This window comes from Cetorhinus maximus, chromosome 2 (genome assembly GCF_964194155.1).
Source record: "Cetorhinus maximus chromosome 2, sCetMax3.hap1.1, whole genome shotgun sequence".
NCBI classification, from domain to species: Eukaryota; Metazoa; Chordata; class Chondrichthyes; order Lamniformes; family Cetorhinidae; genus Cetorhinus; species Cetorhinus maximus.
In genome coordinates this window covers 74,319,354-74,338,884 of record NC_135880.1, presented here as the reverse complement: position 1 = coordinate 74,338,884, position 19,531 = coordinate 74,319,354, and the positions used below count along the sequence as shown (strand labels likewise).

At 42.8% G+C, this 19,531-nt stretch overlaps 1 protein-coding gene across 1 annotated transcript in view; it reads right to left on the bottom strand.

Annotated features, from left to right (window-relative positions):
• fer (fer (fps/fes related) tyrosine kinase) overlaps positions 1 to 19,531 on the bottom strand; it is a 423,137-nt gene that overhangs the window by 14,790 nt on the left and 388,816 nt on the right. The window contains exons 17-18 of the mRNA XM_078566022.1: positions 16,645 to 16,799; positions 13,597 to 13,719 (exon numbers count right to left, since the gene is read on the bottom strand). Coding sequence (XP_078422148.1) covers positions 13,597 to 13,719; positions 16,645 to 16,799 — 278 coding nt within the window. The remainder of the gene's footprint in view (positions 1 to 13,596; positions 13,720 to 16,644; positions 16,800 to 19,531) is intronic.

Genomic DNA, 19,531 nt, shown 5'->3' with positions numbered 1-19,531 from the left:
CAACCCATTGAATCCTGTACTCCAGAACTGGTGCTATTGAACTGTTTTAATCCCATCCTTAAAATCTATGTTTTTGTGTGTCTTATGTGTCTTGCATATGTTGCATAGGGATTTACGAAAGGGGTAGAGTTTAAGTTATAGTGTTAGAAATTAGCAGTTCATATTTCTTTCTTTTGTCACTGGTTAACGACAATTTGTTCAATAATCAGTTATTTACTTATTAAGTTTACAAACCTGGTGCTCATATTCTGTTAACCTAAATTAAACAGTTAGGTAGAATTGGGGCAGTCTGGTGGTTTGGTCAAACTTTTCACATTTGTCGCAGCTCAGGGAATAGTAGGGCTTGATATTACAGCACACTATCCCCAGTGAGTCATGACAAAGTGTGGGGGCTCGACTGAGATATTTTGGAACAAAAGACAATGATGATTTGGTTGTAGATGTAGTAAGTAATAATACCTAAAAAGAAACACCAGGTTTCTGCTGTCAAAAATAAAACTGCACTGGAAACTGCTAAAGCTTTCCTGCAAGTGGAAGAGATGTCCCTGGCGATTTTACAAGGGATCCCAAAAGCCAGGTTAATCAAATTGGCAAGTAAATTAAGTATAGGATTGCTTGCCAAAGCTAGGAAGGCAGAGATTATTGAAGAGATGGCACAGCATTTGAAATTGGAAGGAATATCCAAGAGACCGTGTTCTCCAAGGGATGATTCATTGGAATGGGCTCAAATTCAGTTGCAAATAAAAAAATTGGAACTAGAGGCAGCAGAAAAGGAAAGAGAAAAGGAGGAAAGAAAAGAAGAGAGAGAATTCCAGCTTAAAATGCTGACAGTTAAAACAGAGACATCAGTAAATGAGGAAGGACTGATGTCCAGACCAGAACCCAGTGGGGAGATGTTTAAATTTCTACAAGCTCTTTCAAAATTTGAGAAAAGGGATGTTGAAGCATTCTTTATTTCATTTGAGAAAATAGCTAAACAGATGAACTGACCAAAGGAAAGCTGGACATTGCCCATGCAGAGCAAATTGACAGGTAGAGCACAGGAAAATTATGCTTCACTGTAAGAGGTTTCTAGGGAATATGATATGGTGAAAAAGGCCATTTTGAGTGTGTATGAGTTGGTCCCTGAAGCACACAGACAAAAGTTTTGAAATTTAAGGAAACCTGGGGAAACTTACAATGAATTTGCAAGGATTAAGCAAAGTAGTTTTGACAGGTGGATACAAGCACTAGGAGTTGAAACCACCAATGAAGTTCTCAGAGAGACCATTCTCTTAGAAGAATTTAAAAACTCCCTACATTCTGTAATAACATCTAATGTTGAAGACCAAAGGGTTGCAGCTGCTAGACAGGCAGCAGTAATAGCTGACGATTATGAGCTGATCCATAAAACAAAAGCCTTTCTCCATCACCCCCATAAATTTGAAAAGGATAGAAAGTGGGAGAGTGAAAGGAAGGCAAGTAACCAGGGGAAAGAATGGATAAGACCATAAGACGCAAGAGCAGAAGTAGGCCATTCGGCCCATTGAATCTGCTCCGTCAATCAATGAGATCAAGGCTGATCTGATAATCCTCAACTCCACTTTCCTACCTTTTCCCCATAACCCTTGATTCCTTGACTGATTAAAAATATGTCGATCTCAGCCTTGAATATACTTAACGACTCAGCCTCTACAGCTTTCTGTAGTAAAGAATTCCACAGATCGACTACCCTTTGAGAGAAGAAATTCCTCCTCATCTCTGCTTTAAATGGGCGCCCTCTTACTCTGAGATTATGCCCTCTGGTCATAGACTCTCCCACAAGGGGAAACAACCTCTCAGCATCTACCCTGTCAAGCCTCCTAAGAATCTTAAATGTTTCAATAAGGTCGCCTCTCATTCTTCTAAACTCTAAAGGGTACAGGCCCAACTGACAATGGGGAGGCGATGGCGTTGTGGCATTGTCACTGGACTAGTGATCCAGAGACCCAGGGTAATGCTCTGGGGTCCCGGATTCGAATCCTGCCACGGCAGATGGTGGACTTTGAATTCAATATAAGTCTGGAAATAAAAGTCTGATGATGACCATGAAACCCCGAATGTTGTAAAAGAAAAACCCATCTGGCTCATTAATGTCCGAGGAAAGAAAATCTGTCGTCCTAGCAAGCCACTCAGTTGTATCAAACCACTACAAGGTCACAAAAAAGAATTAACTCGGATGGACCACCAGCATCGATATAGGCACCGGAAACGACAACGGCCGTCTCAGCCCTGTTGACCCTGCAAAGTCATCCTTACTAACATCTGGGGACGAGTCCTACAATTGGGAGAGCTGTCTCACAGACTAGTCAAGCAACAGCCTGACATAGTCATCCTCACGGAATCTTACCTTACAGATAATGTCCCAGACACCACCATCGCCATCCTGTATGTCCTGATCCACCTGCAAGACAGACCCAGCAGAGGTGGCGACGCAGTTGTATACAGTCGGGAGGGAGTTGCCCTGGGAGTCCTCAACATCGCCGCCAGACCCCATTAAGTCTCATGGCATCAGGTCAAACATTGGCAAGGAAACCTCCTGTTGATTGCCACGTACCGCCCACCCTCAGCTGATGAATAAGTGCTCCTCCATGTTGAACACCACTTGGGGGAAGTACTGAGGGTTGCAAGGGCACATATTGTACTCTGGGTGGGGGACTTCAATGTCCACCACCAAGTGTGGCTCAGCAGCACCACTACTGACCAAGTTGGCCGAGTCCTAAAGGACTGGGTCTGTGGCAGGTGGTGAGGGAACCAACAAGAGGGAAAAACATAGTTGACCTCATCCTCACCAACCTACCTGCCGCAGATGCACCTGTCCACGACAATATTGGTAAGAATGACCACTGCACAGTCGTTGTGGAGACGACGTCCGGCTTCACATTGAGGATACCCTCTATCGTGTTGTGTGGCACTACCGTGCTAAATGGGATAGATATCAAACAGATCTAGCAACTCAAGACTGGCCATCCATGAGGCGATGTGGGTTATCAGCAGCAGCACAATTGTATTTGAACACAATCTGTAACCTCATGGCCTGGCATATCCTCCACTCTACCATTACCATCAAGCCAGGGTATCAACCTTGGTTCAATGAAGAGTGGAGGAGGGCATGCCAGCAGCAGCATCAGACATACCTAAAAATGAGGTATCAACCTGGTGAAGCTATAACACAGGACTACTTTCGTGCAAAACAACTTAAGCAGCAAGTGATAGAGTCATAGAGATCTACAGCACAGAAAAAGACAGGGCTAAGTGATCCCACAACCAAAGGATCAGATCTAAGCACGGCAGTCCTGTCGTGAATGGTGGTGGACAATTAAACAGCTCACTGGAGGCGGAGGCTCCACAAATATCCCTATCCTCAATGATGGAGGAGCCCAGCACATCAGTGCAAAAGATAAGGCTGAAGCATTTCCTACAATCTTCAGCCAGAAGTGCCGAGTGGATGATCCATCTCGGCCTCCTCCGGAGGTCCCCAGCATCGCAGGCGCCATTCTTCAGCCAACTCGATTCACTCCACGTGATATCAAGAAACGGCTGAAGGCACTGGATACTGCAAAGGCTACGGGCCCTGACAATATTCCAGCAATAGTACTGAAGACTTGTGCTCCAGAACTTGCCGCGCCCATAGCCAAGCTGTTCCAGTACAGCTACACCACTGACATCTTCCCGGCTATGTGGAAAATTGCTCAAGTATGTCCTGTACACAAAAAGCAGGACAAATCCAACCCAGCCAACTACCACCATCAGTCTACTCTCCATTATCCGTAAAGTAATGGAAGGGGTCACCAACAGTGTTATCAAGTGACACTTCTTAGTAATAACCTGCGTACTGACACCCAGTTTGGGTTCCACCAGGGCCACTCAGCAACTGACCTCATTACAGCCTTGGTTTAAACATGGACAAAACAGCTGAACTTCCGAGGTGAGGGTAGAGTGACTACCCTTGACATCAAGGCAGCATTTGACCAAGTGTGGCATCAAGGAGCCCTTGCAAAACTGGAGTCAATGGGAATCGGAGAAAACTCTCCGCTGGTTGGAGTCATACCTAGCACAAAGGAAGATGGTTGTGGTTGTTGGAGGTCAGTCATCTTGGCTCCTACACATCACTGCAGGAGTTCCTCAGGGTAGTGTCCTCGGCCCAACCATCTTTAGCTGCTTCATCAACAACCTTCCTTCCATCATAAGGTCAGAAGTGGGGATGTTCGCTGATCATTGCACAATGTTCAGCACCATTCGCGACTCCTCAGATACTGAAGCAGTCGATGTCCAAATTCAACAGGACCTGGACAATATCCAGCCTTGGGCTGACAAGTGGCAAGTAACATTTGCACCAAACTAGTGTCACGCAATGACCATCTCCAACAAGAGAGAATCCAACCAGCGCCCCTCGATGTTCAATGGCATTACCTTCACTGAATCCCGCATTATCAACATCCTGAGGGTTACCATTGACCAGAAACTGAACTGGACTAGCCATATAAATATTGTGGCTGCAAGAGCAGGTTAGAGGCTAGGAATAGTGCGACAAGTGACCCACCTCCTGACTCCCTGAAGCTCGTCCACCATCTACAAGGCACAAGTCAGGAGTGTGATGGGATACTCCCCACTTGCCTGGATGAGTGCGGCTCCCACAACACTAAAGAAGCTTGACACCATCCAGGACAAAGCAGCCCGCTTGATTGGCACTACATCCACGAACATTCACTCCTTCCACCACCGATACACATAAGTAGCAGTGTGTACCACCTACAAGGTGCACTGTAGGAATTTACCAAAGCTCCTTCAAAAGCAACTTCCAAACCCATGACTACTACAATCTGGTAGGAGAAGGGCAGCAGGCAGATGGGAACACTACCACCTAGAAGTTCCCCTCCAGGTCACTCACCATCCTGACTTGGAAATATATTGCCGTTCCTTCACAGCCGCTGGGTCAAAATCCTGGAACTCCCTTCCTAACAGAACTGTGGGTGTACCCACACCACATGGACTGCAGCGGTCCAAGAAGGCAGCTCACCACCACTTTCTCAAGGGCAACTAGGGATGGGCAATAAACGCTGGCCCAGCCAGCGAAGCCCACATCCCATGATTGGATAATAAAAACCTCTCCTCATAAGAAAATCCCTCCATCCCCGGGATCAACCTCGTGAACCTTCTCTGGACTGCCTCCAATGCCAGTATATCTTTCCTTAGATAAGGGGACCAAAACTGTTCACAGTATTCGAGTGTGGTCTAATTAGAGCCTTGTATAGTTTGAGCAAGACTTCCCTATTTTTATACTCCATCTTCTTTGAAATAAAGACCAACATTCCATTTGCCTTACCTATTACCTGCTGAACTTGTATGCTAGCTTTTTGGGATTCATGCACGAGGACCCCTAAGTCCCTCTTGTGTTGCAGCTTTCTTCAGTCCTTCTGCATTTAAAGAATATTCAGCTCCTCTATTCTTCCTGCCAAAGTGCATAATCTTAGACTTTCCCACATTATATTCCATCTGCCACATTTTTGCCTAATCACTTAATCTGTCTATATCCGTCTTGTAGACTCTTTGTTTATCCTCACCACTTGCCTTCCAACCTATTTTTGTGTCATCTGCAAATTTAGCGATAGCACATTCACTCCCCTCACCTAAATCAATATATATTGTAAATAATTGTGGTCTCAGCACTGATCCCTGTGGCACTCCAGTAGTTACAGGTTCCAATCCTGAAAATGCCCCCCTTATCCCAACTCTCTGTCGTTTCTGTTCTGTTGAAGAGTCATACGAACTCGAAACGTTAACTGTGTTCCTCTCCGCAGATGCTGTCAGACCTGCTGAGTTTTTACAGCTATTTTAATTTTTGTTTTGGATTTCCAGCATCCACAGTTTTTTGCTTTTATTTCTGTCGTTTATTAGTTAGCCAGTCCACTATCCATGCTAATTTACTACCCCAACACCATGGGCTCTTATCTTATTAAGTGGCCTTATATGTGGTATCTTATTGAATGCCTTTTGGAAATCCAAATATATTACATCTACTGGTTCCCCTTTATCGATACTGCTTGTTACCTCCTCAAAGAATTCAAATAGATTTGTCAGGCATGATTTCCCCTTCATGAAGCCATGCTGACTCTGCTTGATTAGATTATGTATATCTAAATGCCCTGCTATTACATCCTTTATAATAGACTCCAATTTTTTCTCAATGACAAATGTTAAACTAACTGGCCTATAGTTATCTGTTTTTTTGTCCCTCTCCCTTTTTGAATTACATTTGTGCTACATTGACAGTTTTCCAATCCTCTGGACCGTTTCCTGAATCTAAGGGCTCTTGGAAGATTACTACTAGTGCATCCATTATCTCCGCAGCTATTTCCTTTAATATCCTAGGATGCAATCCATCGAGTCCAGGTGACTTATCAGCCTTTAGGCTCATTAGTTTCCCTAGTACTCTTTCTCTAGTGATAGTTATTGTATTTATTTCCTCCTCAGTTTTTGCCCCATGATTATTTAGTATTTTTGGAATACTATTACTGTCTTCTACCGTGAAGATTGATGCAAAGTATTTATTCAACTCCTCTGCCATTTCCTGGTTCCCCATTATTATTTCCCCAGCCTCATTCTCGAAGGGGCCTATATTGACTTTGGCCTCTCGCTTCTTTTTTATATATTTAAAGAAGCTTTTTTACCCTCAAAGTTTATTTTCTCCCTCTTCATTATTTTTTTGTCATCTTCTGTTGGTTTTTAAAACTTTCCCAATCCTCTGGCTTACCACTAACCTTTGTCACATTGTATGTTTTTTCTTTCAAACTGATACTATCCTGAACCTCCTTGGTTAACCATGGTCGGTTTATCCCCCTCCTACAATCCTTCTTCCTCTCTAGGGTTATCTTCGTTGTGAGTCATGAACTATTTTCTCATTCTCTAGGTGGAAATACCTCGAGATCTCCTCCCCAGATCAGGAAGGAAGGTTCTGACGGTGGAGGTAAACTCGAAGGCCTTTGTTGTGATAAAGTGGGACACATTCGTTCAGAATGCTAGAAGTTGCAAAGGAAACTTATTGGAGTTCATAAGAGAGAGTCCGAAAAGGGAACTCAAAAAGAAAATGCCATGGATCAAATTGCAGCTTTAACTAAAAATAAGGGTCTGGAGGTAAACACTGCTGTGAATGGAGGTGTAGTGAATAAGATAGATGAGAGATATAAAGGGTTTGTGTCTAAAGGGAGGATAACCCCTTTTTCATCAAATGATGCAGCTAAACCCATAACTATATTAAGGGATACAGGAGCTACTCAAACTCTTTTGCTTGAGAAGGACCTAGTTTTCCCTCCAGAGTTCAATGAAAGCTAAAGCAATGGGGTAACGGGATAAGTGGAGAGTACATCCCAGTTCCAAAGTGCAATTGGAGTGCGATTTGTTGTCTCGGTCGGTGGTTGTAGGAGCGGTTAAGAAATTACCTGTGGATGGAGTTGATTTACTCCTGGGGAATGATTTGGCTGGGGTGAAGGTTATAGCTTCGCCCATAATTACAGAAAGCAAGACAGGCTAAAAAGACAGAGCAGTTACAAGAATAAGTTCCTGATATTTTTCCATCGTGTTTGGGGACCATAGCAATGGCTAAACAAAGTCCATCACCAGAGCTCAAAGTAATATCATTGGAGTAGCTGAAACGTTCTTTAAGGATGAGGATAATTCAAAGGAAGTGTTTGGCAAGTCTTCATTAATTGAGGCTCAGAAAGCAAATCCAGAGTTAAACAAGTTAGCACAGTTAGCTCACATTAAAGCTGAGGCAGAAGGAGTTCCGGAGTGCTATGACCTTAAAAACGAAGTTTTGAAAGAGGAAATGGAGACACCCTCACAGACCTGCAGGTAATGAATGGATGGTTGTTCGTCAGATAGTGGTACTGCCCAGATATCGTAAGGAGATATTGCAAGTAGCACATGAAATCCCTATGGCAGGACATGTAGGAATAGGGAAAACCCAAGCATCCATAAACAGGCATTTTACCTGGCCAAGTCTTCATAAGGATGTAGTGCAATTCTGTAAAATGTGTCATATATGTCAGGTAGTAGGTAAGCCTCAGCATGTAGTCAAACCAGCATCTTTAATACCCATGCAAGTTTTTGAAGACCCACTCAGTCGGGTAGTAGTAGATTGTGTAGGACCATTAACCAAAAAGGAAGCAGGACATCAGTATATCCTTACAATCATGGATATGACAACCTGATTTCCAGAAGCTATTCCTTAAGGGACAATTACAGCTAAGTTGGTAGTGGAAAATTTAACTCAGTTTTTCACTCATTATGGCCTACCAATTGAAATACAATCTGACCAAGGTTCTAACTTCATGTCTAACATTTTCCAGGGCATAATCAGCAGTTTGGGTATCAAACAACAAAAGTCTACATCTTATCACCCACAGACATAGAGAGCTTTAGAGAGATACCATCAGGCTCTCAAAACCATGATTAAGACCTATTGCCATGAATACCCAAAGGATTGGGGCAAAGGATTAGGTTTCTTTTTATTTGTTACCAGAGATTCTCCAAATGAATCTACTGGATTTAGACCATTTGAGTTGATTCTATGGTCATGAAATAAGAGGTCCATTAAAAGTGATTAAGGAAAAGTTTCTAAAGCAGAAAGACAAATCTTCCATGTTAGATTACATGTCCATGTTTCTAGAAAGGCTCACAGGAGCATGTAAAGTAGCACGAGAGCACTTTAAAATTTCCCAAGCCAAAATGAAAGAATGGGCAGACAAACATGCTACAACTAGAACATTCCGAGCATGAGATGAAGTATTGGTATTATTACCTTATCAGGGTGAACTCCTGAAAGCGAAATTCAGTGGCCCATTCGAGGTGGTTAGGAGAGTTAGTAAAGTGACTTATCTGATAGATACTCCTGAGTGTAGGAAGAAGAAACGGTTATGTCACATAAACATGTTGAAGCAACATCAACGGAGAGAAGATGATAAGATAGAGCAAGTGTGCCAGGTGGTAGAAATAGTGGAGGATGACAGAGTCAGTAAGGGCAAGGTAGAAGGAGAAGTAGATATTGCCCAAAAAGAACCTCCTACAATTCAACTAGCCAATATGACAATGCTGGGACAGTCAGACACTGTGTTCTCAAAATACTTAGAGGAAGGACCAAGGAAAGATCTAATAAGGTTACTTAGGAAGTATAAGGGAATTGTAGGGATATACCTGGATGTACTACGTTAGCTAAACATGACGTGGGTGTAGGAGACTCAGTGCCAATAAAACAACATCATTATCGGTTGAGCCCAGACAAACAAGCTCAGTTAGAAACAGGGATCCAATATATGCTGGACTGTCAAATGATTGAGCCTAGCCAAAGCGGCTAGAGCTCACTGGTAGTATTGGTTCCTAAGCCAGATGGATCCACCAGATTTTGTATAGACTACCGGAAAGTGAAGCAGTAATGAGGGCAGATTCATACCCAATTCCTCAGTTAGAAGTTTGCATCGATAGTGTTGGCAGTGCCTCATTTCTTTCTAAAATTGATCTATTGAAAGGGTACTGGCAAGTGCCATTAACATCAAGGGCTAAAGAAATATCCACCTTTGTTGCACCAAGTGGGTTGTATCAATGTCTAGTCATGCTGTTTGGGTTTAAAAACCCCCCAGTTACATTTTAGAGACTTATGAATCAAGTCTCATGAATCATAGCTGAAGTACGCCAACTCCAGCATGATGCCACCACCAAACACATCTTCCCTTCACCCCCCTTGTTGGCATTCCGCAGGGGCCGTTCCCTCCGGGACACCCTGGTCCACTCCTCCATCACCCCCTACAGCTCAACCCCCTCCCACGGCACCTTCCCATGCAACCGCAGAAGGTGCTACGCCTGCCCCTTTACTTCCCCTTCCTCACCGTCCAAGGGCCCAAACACTCCTTTCAAGTGAAGCAGCACTTCACTTGCACTTCCCTCAATTTAGTCTACTGCATTCTCTGCTCCCAATGCGATCTCCTCTACAATGGAGAGACTAAACGCAGACTGGGTGACCGCTTTGCGGAACACCTTCAGTCGGTCCGCAAGCATGACCCAGGCCTCCCTGTTGCTTGCCATTTCAACACACCACCCTGCTCTTATGCCCACATATCCGTCCTTGGCCTGATGCAATGTTCCAGTGAAGCTCAACGCAAACTGGAGGAACAGCACCTCATCTTCCAATTAGGCACTTTACAGCCTTCTGGACTTAACATTGAGTTCAACAACTTCAGATCATGAACTCTCTCCTCCATCCCCACCCCCTTTCCGATCTCCTTTTTTCTAATAATTATTATATATATTTTTAAAAAATATATTTTTCTTTTCCCACCTATTTCTATTATTATTTTTAAATTTATTTCCATCCATTGTTTTATCTCCACCTTTTAGCCTATTTCGATCCCTTCCCCCCACCCCACCCCCACTAGGGCCATCTGTCACTTGCTCATTCTACCCTTAATGTCACCATTGGCACATCAATATCACCACTGTCAACACCCCTTTGTCCTTTTGTCTATGACATCTTTGGCAATTTCTCCTTTGCCTCCACCTATCCAGCTCCACATGTCCCACCCCCCTTAAACATTTCTATTTCTCTTCAGTTCTGATGAAGAGTCATATGGACTCGAAATGTTAACTCCGTCTTCCACTCCACAAATGCTGTCAGACCTGCTGAGTTTTTCCAGCTATTTTTGTTTTTGTTTCAGATTTCCAGCATCCGCAGTATTTTGCTTTTACCTAACTGTGTGGCTTATTGAGATGATGTCGTAATATATAGTAACACATGGGTAGAACATGTAAAGCAATTAGAGGACCTGTTTAAGCAATTGCAGTTGGCTGGCGTAGTCAAAAATCTGGCCAAAGGCGAATTTGCAAAAGCAAGGGTAACTTACCTAGGTCACATCGTAGGACAAGGGCAAGTGTTGCCAAGGACAGCAAAAGTGAACGTTCTAATAGAATTTCCCATTCCTAAAACTAAACAAGAAATCCTCAGATTTTTGGGAATGTGTGGGTTTTATAGGAAGTTTGTGCCTAACTTCAGCAAAATAGCTGAACCTCTCACCAATTTGTTAAGAAAACAGGCAAAAGTAGTATGGACAACAGAAAGCCAAGCAGCCTTTGAAAACCTGAAGGCAATCTTAATAAATGAACCAGTGATGGCCGCCCCTGACTTTACCTAACATTTTAAAATGGCAATTGATGCTAGGGCCTTGGAGGTATGTGCAGTCCTATTACAAGATGATAAATTAGGGATAGAGAAGCTGTTGGGGTACTTGTCCAAGAAACTAAATCAATATCAGAGGAAGTACTGTACAGTAGAAAAAGAAACTCTAGCATTGTTGTCTCTTCAACACTTTGAAATTTATGTACGACACAAGAGCAAAGAAACACTAATCTACATTGACCATAATCCGCTGGTGTTCATTGAAAAGTTTAAAACTCAAAATGCGAGACTGTTTAGATCGAGTCTATTATATCAACAATTAAATGTAAAGATTGTTCACCTCGCCGGCAAAGATAATGTGATTGCGGGTGCATTGTCCTGGGTGTAAAATACTAAAATAAGTGTAAAATACTAAAATAAATTAAAGGGGTAAGGAATGCTGAAGATTGTATAAGGGGGAGGAAGGATAAATGAAAGTCTCGTGTTTTGTGGTCCATGTGTCATATGCATTGTCATCAAACACATTTTTGAAATGGCATTTCATTTCTTTTAAGGGTGCAGGCATGTAAGGAACGTATCTCTTTACTTCTGTTGGACCATTGTAAAGAACATATCTTTTTATTTTCTGTTGGACTGTGGATTAAAATTACAATGGCTGCAGTTTGAAAGACATGTCCACTAGAACAGGATGAGAGATATATACAATGTTGCAGTCCTGGAACAGAGTGTGCCATGAAAGACAGGATGGTGCCGTAATGGAATCCTGGACCAAAAAAGCTGCCTGGCAACAATGTTTTAATTGGCTCCTGACCAGCTGACCAGGGTGTATGTGAGAGCAGTGCAGCAGAATAGCTCCTAGCCTGAAAGGAAAAAGACCTAAAACCGCTCTCTCCTGTGTGTGGAAGGTTCCAGTAATTCCACATTAATAGCTAGCTGACATTTTCTTCTCATAACCTGCTCTGACTCTCTGAAAACTTCTGTCAAGAGGCAAAGGGGAAAATCACTCTTAGAGACATTGAAAGGCATGTGCTCAACCAGTGAACTAAATACGGAAAGTGCTGGAAGACCACCTTGTGTCATCAACAAGAATTGAAAGGAATTTGGAAGACATCGATCAAAATCAACCCATCAAATCCTATACTCCAGAATTGGTGCTATTGAACTGTTTTACCCCACCCTTAAAATCCATGTTTTTGTGTGTCTTATGTGTCTTGCATGTGTGTGTATAGGGGTTTAAGAAGGGGCTAGAGTTTAAATTATAATGTTGGAAACTAACAGTTCATATTTCTTTCTTTTATCACTGGTTAATGACAGTTTGTTTAATAAACAGTTATTTACTTATTAAGTTTACAAACTTGGTGCTTGTATTCTGTTAACCTAAATTAAACAATTAGGTAGAATTGGGGCAGTCTGGTGGTTTGGTCAAACTTTTCACATTTGTCGCAGCTCGGGGAACACAGTGGGGCTTGATATTACAGCGCACTAGTGAGTCGTGACAGAGCTACAGATATGTATAACTCCAACAACACTCAAGAAGCTCGACACCATCTAGGAAAAAGCAGCCCTCTTGATTGCCACCAGTGTGTACCATCTACAAGATGCACTGCTGGAACTCATCAAGGCTCCTTGGACAGCATCTTCCAAACTCACGACTGCGACCATTTCGAAGGACAAGGGCAGCAGACACATGGGAACACCACCACCTGGAAGTTCCCCTCCAAGCCACTCATCGTCCTGACTTGGAAATATATCACCGTTCCTTCACTGTTGCTAGGTGAAAATCCTGGAACTCCCTCCCTAACAGCATTGTGGGTGTACCTACACCACATGGACTGCAGCGGTTCAAGAAGGCAGCTCACCATCACTTTCTCAAGGGAAATTTCGGATGGACAATAAATGCTGGCCTAGCCCACTACACCCACATCTCATGAATTATTTAAAAAAATACAAAGATTATCTGTAGTTGATTGCGAAATGTGGGCAGTGGCCATCATAGTCAAGTTTGTTTATAACATAGAAACAAGCCATTCAGCCTAAGTTGCTGTTTATACTCTCCATGAGCAGGAGTCCTAATTTTATGTTCGGCCTGCTCACATGTCTCTTTACAAAATGACATACAACATCCACTCTTGGGATTGAATCACATATCTTTTAATTTAGCTTCAAGTCTGCAACACGTGTTTTAGGCACTGAGATGTTAACTAAAGATGATCTTTGAAGCAGATTTCTTTGTGAATTGCATCTGTAACATCTGATCTAGAAAAGGCTTTTACATCACCCTACACATGGAGAAAAGTTTACAAATCACAGAAAGAAGACAAAAAATAATACAGGCCCAAACTAGAACTACTCAGAAATCTGTATGTAATACTGTACCAGTATTAAGGTTTTAGTATTGATGCTTAAAATTGTACCTTTTTCAACCTGTTCCCGTGCCTGTTGGTTGGTCATTCCAGGATATGGACACACTCCCAAGCTGAATGTCTCCCACAGGAGTATCCCATAGCTCCACACATCACTCTCGGAACTGTATCGCCCTATGTGACAGGACAGTATATCAAAATCCCTTCATCAATATCAAGCATTGGATTTTCTTTTCGCCTTATAAACAGTACTTAAAAATAGATAAATCTTAATTTATTATAAAAGTCTTGAGAAGGCTATATTATCTATAATTAAGTTTTTTATGGTGTGTAGCAAGGTGGGTGAAGTGTTCTTTTTCTTCTTGATAAAGATGACAATTCTTGCTAGATATAGTTCTTCCTTCCAATACCTAGCTCAGGTGGCTGTTCTTCATGTGCAAATGTTTATATTAAGTATTGACAGTGTTATGATCCTGGACCAGACCCTCCCCAAGTTCTTGTTATGATCCTGTTAGGGACCAGTAACTTATTGTTTAAAATAAACGGACTTTGAGATTCAAGACATCTGTTCAGAGAATAAAGCCACAAGATTCCATGGGTTTTGAACAAACAAGAATAAACTTTACTATACAAGGTCAGAAGGATAAAACAGTTCACAATATCTATCTTATACTCTAACATTCAGAGTTAATATGAGCTACATGTGAATTAACAGGCAAACTGTGGTTGAACACATCATACTGCACGATAAATGGCAGATGTCACCAAGGCAGATTCCATGGATTTCTCAACAACCCACCCACTCATCAGTAAATACTGAGTCAACCAATCTCGTTGAAACTCTGTTTTGCTCAAGAGGGATTCCAGTCATCACCTTCGAAAATCTAGCCTTGGAACTCTCTCCAAAGGCTGCTCCAACTTGGACTGCCTCAACGACAGTCCACCTTGCAGTGTTTCAATCTCATCTCCTTGAGACTCTGCTCCCTCGGTTCCCAAGTCTGCACCAACTCACGAGCACAACTTCAGCTCTTCAGCTGCCCTGGATGATACTTTCTCTCCATAGTCTGGGGTGCTGAGATCAATTGCAGTGGCCCTAGTGGAATTAGCTAACACAGCAGACATTGATTTCAACCTGCGACTTCATTAGTCTGTACTGGTTCCGTTCCACACTGAGTGCTTACCAACTAAATCATCTGGAATCTTATCGGGCCTTTTAAAAGTAGATTAATTAATTTATAGATTATGACATGATTCAATGACTAAAGTAAAGTAAGCACAGGAAGCTTTTACAAAGCTGCATGCTGCAACTGTAGCCTGCTAATTTGAGTCTCAGCGAATAATTTCTTGTAAATTTGGAAATTTTCATGTGTGTTATGTTCCAAGCCTAATTTACAGTAGTCAGTGTTCAGCTTGATGGAGGAATTAGGATGAGAGCTGGAAGGGTTTTCAGAAAATATTTAGGGTAATTCCTTTGCTTATCTGGTAGAATTTGTTGACCGTTGATGCCTTGTCTATTGTTTTCAAAATACTAACATGTTTGAGAAATATAGCTAAGCAGAGTAAATCAAATCTCACCAAAAAAAATCTTAAGTCAAAACGTTCAAAATAAGCTTGAGATAATGGCTCAGAACTCCTGCTCCTCAGAAGATGCGCTGGGGGACCTCCTGGAAGTCCCCACAGAGAGACTGCAAAGGAACTGCCGGGAAGTTTAAACTTCCGTTGGGTCATTACCCTGCACCTGGAACCATCTGAAACTCCGATTTAAATCAGAGATTTCAGATAGTTCTGACTCTTAGAATGGTTACCCAGGTAACGCTAGAAGGATTAAAATAGCTTCTTACCTCTGGGTAACTATATCACTGACTCCCCACAAACCCTCACTGGAACTCCCAACTAGCCCCCTGACCACCCTCCCTGACCAACAACCAATCCCCCCCACATCCTGACACCCCGTGACTACCCTCCCAACCCCCAGGCTGCCATTCTGACCACCCTGCCACCTCCCCCGACCACCCAACACCCCCAGACTAGCCCCCCTACTCCTTCAACTTCCCCCTCACCCCCACCCTTCTGATTACCCTCCTGATTCCCCTGAGCACTCCCCCTCCCCCTGACCTTCCGACCACCCAACCAGCCCCCCCGACCACCTGACCCGTCCCGACCACCCGATCCCTCCCAACCACTCTAACCCCTCCCCTGACCACACTAACCCCTCACCCACTTACCTTTTACACACTTACCTTCTCCCTGGATTCTCAAAGTGCTGGGACCTTTAAACTTAGCTGGTTTACAACAGCTGGTGCTGTTAAATGGGGGGCATGGCTTCCCTTCCTCTGATGTTGCTGCCCTACACGAGGTGGTCTCCGGAGCTTCTGCACTGCACATTTCTTACCAGGCCCGGGTTGGAAGTTCGGCAAGAAATGTGCAGCTCCAGACTAAGGAATAAAAAGGAGCATGTTGGCAATCAGACTGTGATTGCCACTCCATGGAAATTCTGGCCCAATAAAAGCTTAAATATTGCATATTTCAAGACAGGATTAAAATTAACTATAAAACATTCTTTTGTGAGCATTTAAATCACTAATGTTTTCACTTGGGGATCATCTCTGGAAGAACTCAAAGCAACTCAGAAATCCACTTGTAGCAAAGGAAGTCCAACTTTCCACTGAGAGAATCCTATGATGTATAGTGGGAAATGTGCAAATAGAATATGTTCAGGCTGTCAAGACTCTAAAGCCCAAAGCAATACTGCTACACCTCTCTCTCCCCCCGGCGTTACCAAACACGCAAGCGTCCATCTCCATTCTGGCCATATTGCCTATCATGTTGTATATCTGTAGGCACTTTATGAAAAAGTGGGATTTAAAATTGAACACAAATGAAGGAAAATGTAATAATAATCAAGGCCACCAACTGACATTTTCAAGGAAACATATGGCAATATATTGGAATTAGATTCTAGAAATGCTGGCAAACATTTCAGAATGCCATGCAATTACAATGGAACCTGACTTATTCAATCACTGTAAATAAGTAGTTGCGGTACTAATGCATTGCATAAAATTTCCAGAGTTCAGATAAAACATAAATAATTTTTACCGTAGTTTAGGGCCTCCGGAGCTGTCCATTTAATTGGAATTTGCTTCAAGCCAGATGATGAGTAAATTCCATCATCCTCCTGTCTTGACATGCCAAAATCGCTGATTTTAAGTACATTATTGTCACCTACAAGACAGTTCCTTGCAGCAAGGTCTCTGTTAAAGATATAAAATATATGATTATTAAATTGATAACTAGTCAATCAATTAGGTAAGTTAATATTAAGTTAATTAGTCAATAGTAATAGTTAATAGTAGGTTAATTAGTAAATCTTGATGACACCATCAGGAGGCATAAGGCCAAGCTCTTTGGCACTCATCAGCACCTAAATCTGAAAGTGTGAAACTTGGGCATATTGCTTGATCCCAAGCTAGCTTGCTATTATACATTCATTCTACTAGTATGATTTGTTTTTTGTACCTAGAAAATTCACCTCTATTCTTCTTCTCCACCCCAATATTGCTAAAAAAATCAATTTCTTGAATATCCTCTGAGCCAGCTTCCAATCTCCATAAAATATAACTCATTCTGATTGTTACACTTTACATCCTCACTCCCAACACTCTTTCCTTGCCAAGTTCCCAGTACCCCAAAGAACTGTCTTCAAGATACTTACTTCCTTTGGGTTTCAAATTGTCCATGGTCTCATCCAACCTTAACTCAGTTATCTCCTCCAGGCATATGTCCCAGCATACAGGATCTGCTTCCTCTATTATACCTCTAGTTGCTGTTTACCAATGACATGCTGTCCTCTGATCCTTCCCTCTCCAGATTAGCTCTGCTTGTCAGCAACAAGCTGACCACTGGGGCCTACATTATAGCTGAGCAGCCTGTCTACAAAAAGGTAAATTTACTTCCAAAATGAAAAAAGAAAAAGACCAAGTATAGTGTCCATGAAAATATCCAAGAGATGGTGGCAATTTATATTCCTAGCTGTCACTTAAGTGTTGCATTTGGGATCTGAAGCATGAATTCTAATGATTGGAAACTGGAGTCTGAATACAAATGGATGAGAAATAGAACCAGCATTAAACTTATCTCACCCAACACAATGAATAATTCAATAATGACAAGTTTAAAACAGATACCAGATACAGAGTTGCTCTTTGGTTTCTGGTGGAATTGGTGGCAATGGTGTGAAGACAATCATCAGGGCATAATTGTTAGATCATGTTTCTAAGATTACCATTTTCTTCTGTGCTAACAATAACTCAGGAGGGCATGAATTTAATACTTGATACCAAACAATGGTAGGGGCTGTAGCAACAACATAAAATTCAATTGTATGCTCAATTGAACTCAAGTTCATTTCATTTAACTGCTTTGACAAAGCAGCTCACAATACATTTTCTTTTATCAACATTGTGTTGGAATTTACTGGAGTGGGGCACTCATACAATGTGACTCATTAGTTAGACCTTTTCCCCTTCCCTTTCAGCTCGAAAAATATTTGCACTGTAGGAAATAATGGTCTGAAAATCATAAGTAGGAAATTTTTCAGTAGCCTGCCAGGGCTGACACAGAACAATATTAATCATGTTGGACAAAGGTTTTCACAAGGGCTCATTATGTGGCCAAGGGCATAATGCAGGAACATGCCTATGTAAAGGCATACCCGGCCAAATAAGAGGGAGCCTCATGGCAGACATATCTAAACAAACTGTCCGAGAGGAGGTAACAAGATGTTCATATAAGAGATAAGTGAAGGAATGGTCTCACCGGGCCCATGCGCAGATAGAATGGTCTGCCCTGGATATCTATTACTGCATAATTGAACAATACAGTGAATCAAATTAATAAAGCAAATGATTGATGTGAGATATCTACTGGCCCCTAAAATAAGGTATATAAACCGCAGTGAAGAAGAAAAGCAAGGCAGATGAGGGAGGCTTCCCCGAGAGGGATCCATGCGAGTTTCAGCTTAATCCTTCAGCCAGCTAGAGAGATATGGGAGGAGAAGGGTTGATTACCGCAGCCTACACAGATCAAACAGTTATGCCTCAGATTCTGTCCATCCGATCTGAGACCGGTAAAGCTTCTCACTTACCAAGGGTCGTATGTCCACTAAAGGTTGAATTTTGTCAGAGAGGGACAAGTCGCCGCTAGAACTGAAAGTGGGAGCCAATGCTGCTCCGGGGGGACCCTGGGGCAGCATTTTGCTGATGGCACTCAATTAAAGTTGCCAAACCAATCAGAGGGCTGGCAGCTCAGCAGCACCACTGCCAGCAGTTGCCATTTCTGAGGCTGCATCGCTAATAATAGGGTGTCTCAATGCTGAGGTACCCTCAAAGACAGGTGGGGAAGTCTGGGCCAGGCAGGCAGGCGGTGGCACCTTGGCTCCAGTAGCAGCTGGGTGCAAGGGCGGCTATTGCCTCTGGCAGAAGCCTCTCTCTGGGTCATGGAGAACTCATCAAGGAGGGTCCCACCTCCCCAGGAACCCACTGGGCAGCTGCCAGGGTTTATCTGGCAGTCTCTCCATGTGGCTGTAGCCCCTCCAAACACTGGTAAAATGCCAGTGGGGGCAGAATGTGGCCTTTAATTGAGTGATTAATTGCCTCAATTGGCTGCCCGGTGGATGGCCACACTCTTGAGGTTCCCGCCGTTGCAATATGCCATGGCAGAAGAAAGATGTCAGGCTCCCCTCCCAATGCCTTCCCCTGCCATATTGTCAGTCCTCTTGGCTCCAAGCCTGTCTTCAAAGTACTGGGGAAATTCAACCCATTGTTTTGTCTGATTATGTGCTGTATTTTGAACTGTTGCTCCTCAATAGCCACTTGTGACTCCTTGACCCTTTGGGATAATACGTGACCCTTGATTAAATCTTAGAAGTGCTGCAAATTGCTGGAATAGCAAGCTGATAAAGGAGCATTTAGGTCCGTGGTGAATG